This window comes from Saccoglossus kowalevskii, chromosome 6 (assembly GCF_978046115.1).
Source record: "Saccoglossus kowalevskii chromosome 6, keSacKowa6.1, whole genome shotgun sequence".
Classification (NCBI taxonomy): domain Eukaryota; kingdom Metazoa; phylum Hemichordata; class Enteropneusta; family Harrimaniidae; genus Saccoglossus; species Saccoglossus kowalevskii.
This window is the reverse complement of record NC_140646.1, coordinates 36,149,512-36,151,607: the sequence shown is the minus strand read 5'-3', so window position 1 is coordinate 36,151,607 and position 2,096 is coordinate 36,149,512. Positions and strand designations below refer to the sequence as shown.

The following is a 2,096-nucleotide window of genomic DNA, read 5'->3' as shown; positions in this document are numbered from 1 at the left end:
AATACACAGGATCTATATGGACAAATATTATATATCAAGCAGATATATTATAGTGAATACAATCGTGTAGTCATTTAACTAGGTATATTGATGAAATAAGCGCTATTCAACGTTCAATTATTTTCAGTTCGTTGCCAAAAAACGATGGCCTTATCATTAAACAACATTCTGAAGATGTAGCTGTTTCGCTTCGCATATTTTGTGAAACAACAAAACAAAATGATGATGCCCATTGACCGGAAGTGCACTTTTTTCAAACTCTTAGGGCATATAGATTTCTCCCATACATACACATGTTATCTATAAAGCTAGCTATAATAGACAAACCGGATAGCAACATGAGTCTATGTTTATACATAAATGTTTTGAACAACAATGTCTTTTCTTTCTCTTTCAGGAGAGATTACCTGCAAGTTGGATATGTTTTTGCCAATCATGTGTATTATTGTGTCTGTCTACAGTTTAGTGATGTTATCTGTGGATCGTTACAGAGCAATAGTCCGGAATATAAAACCATCTTTAACGCGACGGCAAGTCGGCTCTAGCATCGCAGTCATGTGGTTTAGCGCGATCATATGCGGGGTACCTGAATTGTATGCATACACAGTGTACGACAAGAAATTGTATAACCTATCAATAACTGTATGTGGCTCCCACGGTCAGAACATTCCCGACAGCATCAGATATCTTGGAGTGGTATTTACCACATGTGTGTGTTACATTGTGCCTCTATTTCTCATAACCGTAAATTATAGCAAAGTGGTCTTGTTTATATGGAAACGAGAACGTCAAGTATCCCATACAGTTGGCAAGTCATCCTCCATCTCCAAGGTGAAAGTAAAGATAGTTAAAATGCTGGTTCTTACGACGACTGCGTTTGCATTGCTGTGGTTCCATTTCTTTGCACTATTGTCATATGAGGTGAGAGTATGACATTATTGGGTGTTGTGGTAAATGATTGTGTTTCTCTGTCAATCAGTGTGTTTGAAACATGATTAAGCCTACTCAATCATTTACCACTTTTGTTATCTTAGAACAACAACAAAATATAAGAATATAATCTATATAGTTTGAAAATGTCGAATGAAGCGGACCATTACTTCAAGATTTTAGGGAACCGAATGCCCATGAACCTGCATATATACTGAATAAATATTGAGAGTGAGGATAGACGGTTGTAGCAAATCACAACCAATTAATATTAAGCTGTTCCTAGAGAACGACTCCATTAAATACAAATGTGAACAACACTAATTATTCCGTATCGTAATTTACAGAAACTCACTGGACGTGATGACAGTACAGACAATTGGACTATAATTCACAACGTAGAGTTGTGTGTTCTAGGATTGAGTGCTGTGTATAATCCCATCCTGTATGGGATATGCAATAAACCGTTCAGGATCGGGTACGCGTCGCTGTTCTTTCGTTCGAATCGACAATGTGCCGTGCAACCTACAGAGACAAACAATACACAGAGCGATGGCGAAGAAGTACCTACTACCAGTCAAGCGAGAGGACGTGTACCACATAAACAGCATGTCTCCAGCAAAACACACAGTAGCATTGGTGAACTGTCTATAATCGCTACACCCGCTATCAACATGCGTTCATCACTCCATGTCAGTAGTTGGGAACACAACGCTACACGTGCACCCAGACATCACAGCAAAGTGTGAAAACAGAAATGCTACATTGTCGTCTTTGGTTATGTTAGTTCTTACTCGTGTAAAGTTCGTTAAACAATTATACTTTTGTCATATATTATACTTTTTTTCAGTTAAATAAACTAAGACTACTAAATAGTCGTGAGATTCAAACAAATATTTCACAGTTTTCAAAATGTCATCCCTTGAATTCCTATAACCTAGTTTAATATCTATATTTTTGCTTAGCTCTTATATATTTGATGAAGACCAATAATTATATCTATCCTATCGTGAGGTTTGATTATTGAAATTAGTCATTTTGAACTGAAAACAAGCCTCTCATTTGAATATAGTTTCTTTGTGCAATTGGCACACCAGAACCAACATTGTTTGTTTAAAACCAGAAAAGTGACCGAAATAAATGCAGAGCCGACCAAATTTGAGCAT

The 2,096-nt window shown here is 36.8% G+C and overlaps 1 protein-coding gene across 1 annotated transcript; it reads left to right on the top strand.

Moving 5' to 3' along the window:
* Positions 1-555: 555 nt before the first annotated feature.
* Positions 556-1,679, top strand: LOC102802027 (neuromedin-K receptor-like). Its single transcript, XM_006820679.2, has 2 exons — positions 556-921; positions 1,278-1,679. Exons 1-2 carry the CDS (start codon positions 556-558, stop codon positions 1,677-1,679), a joined length of 768 nt encoding a protein of 255 aa, XP_006820742.2.
* Positions 1,680-2,096: the final 417 nt, after the last annotated feature.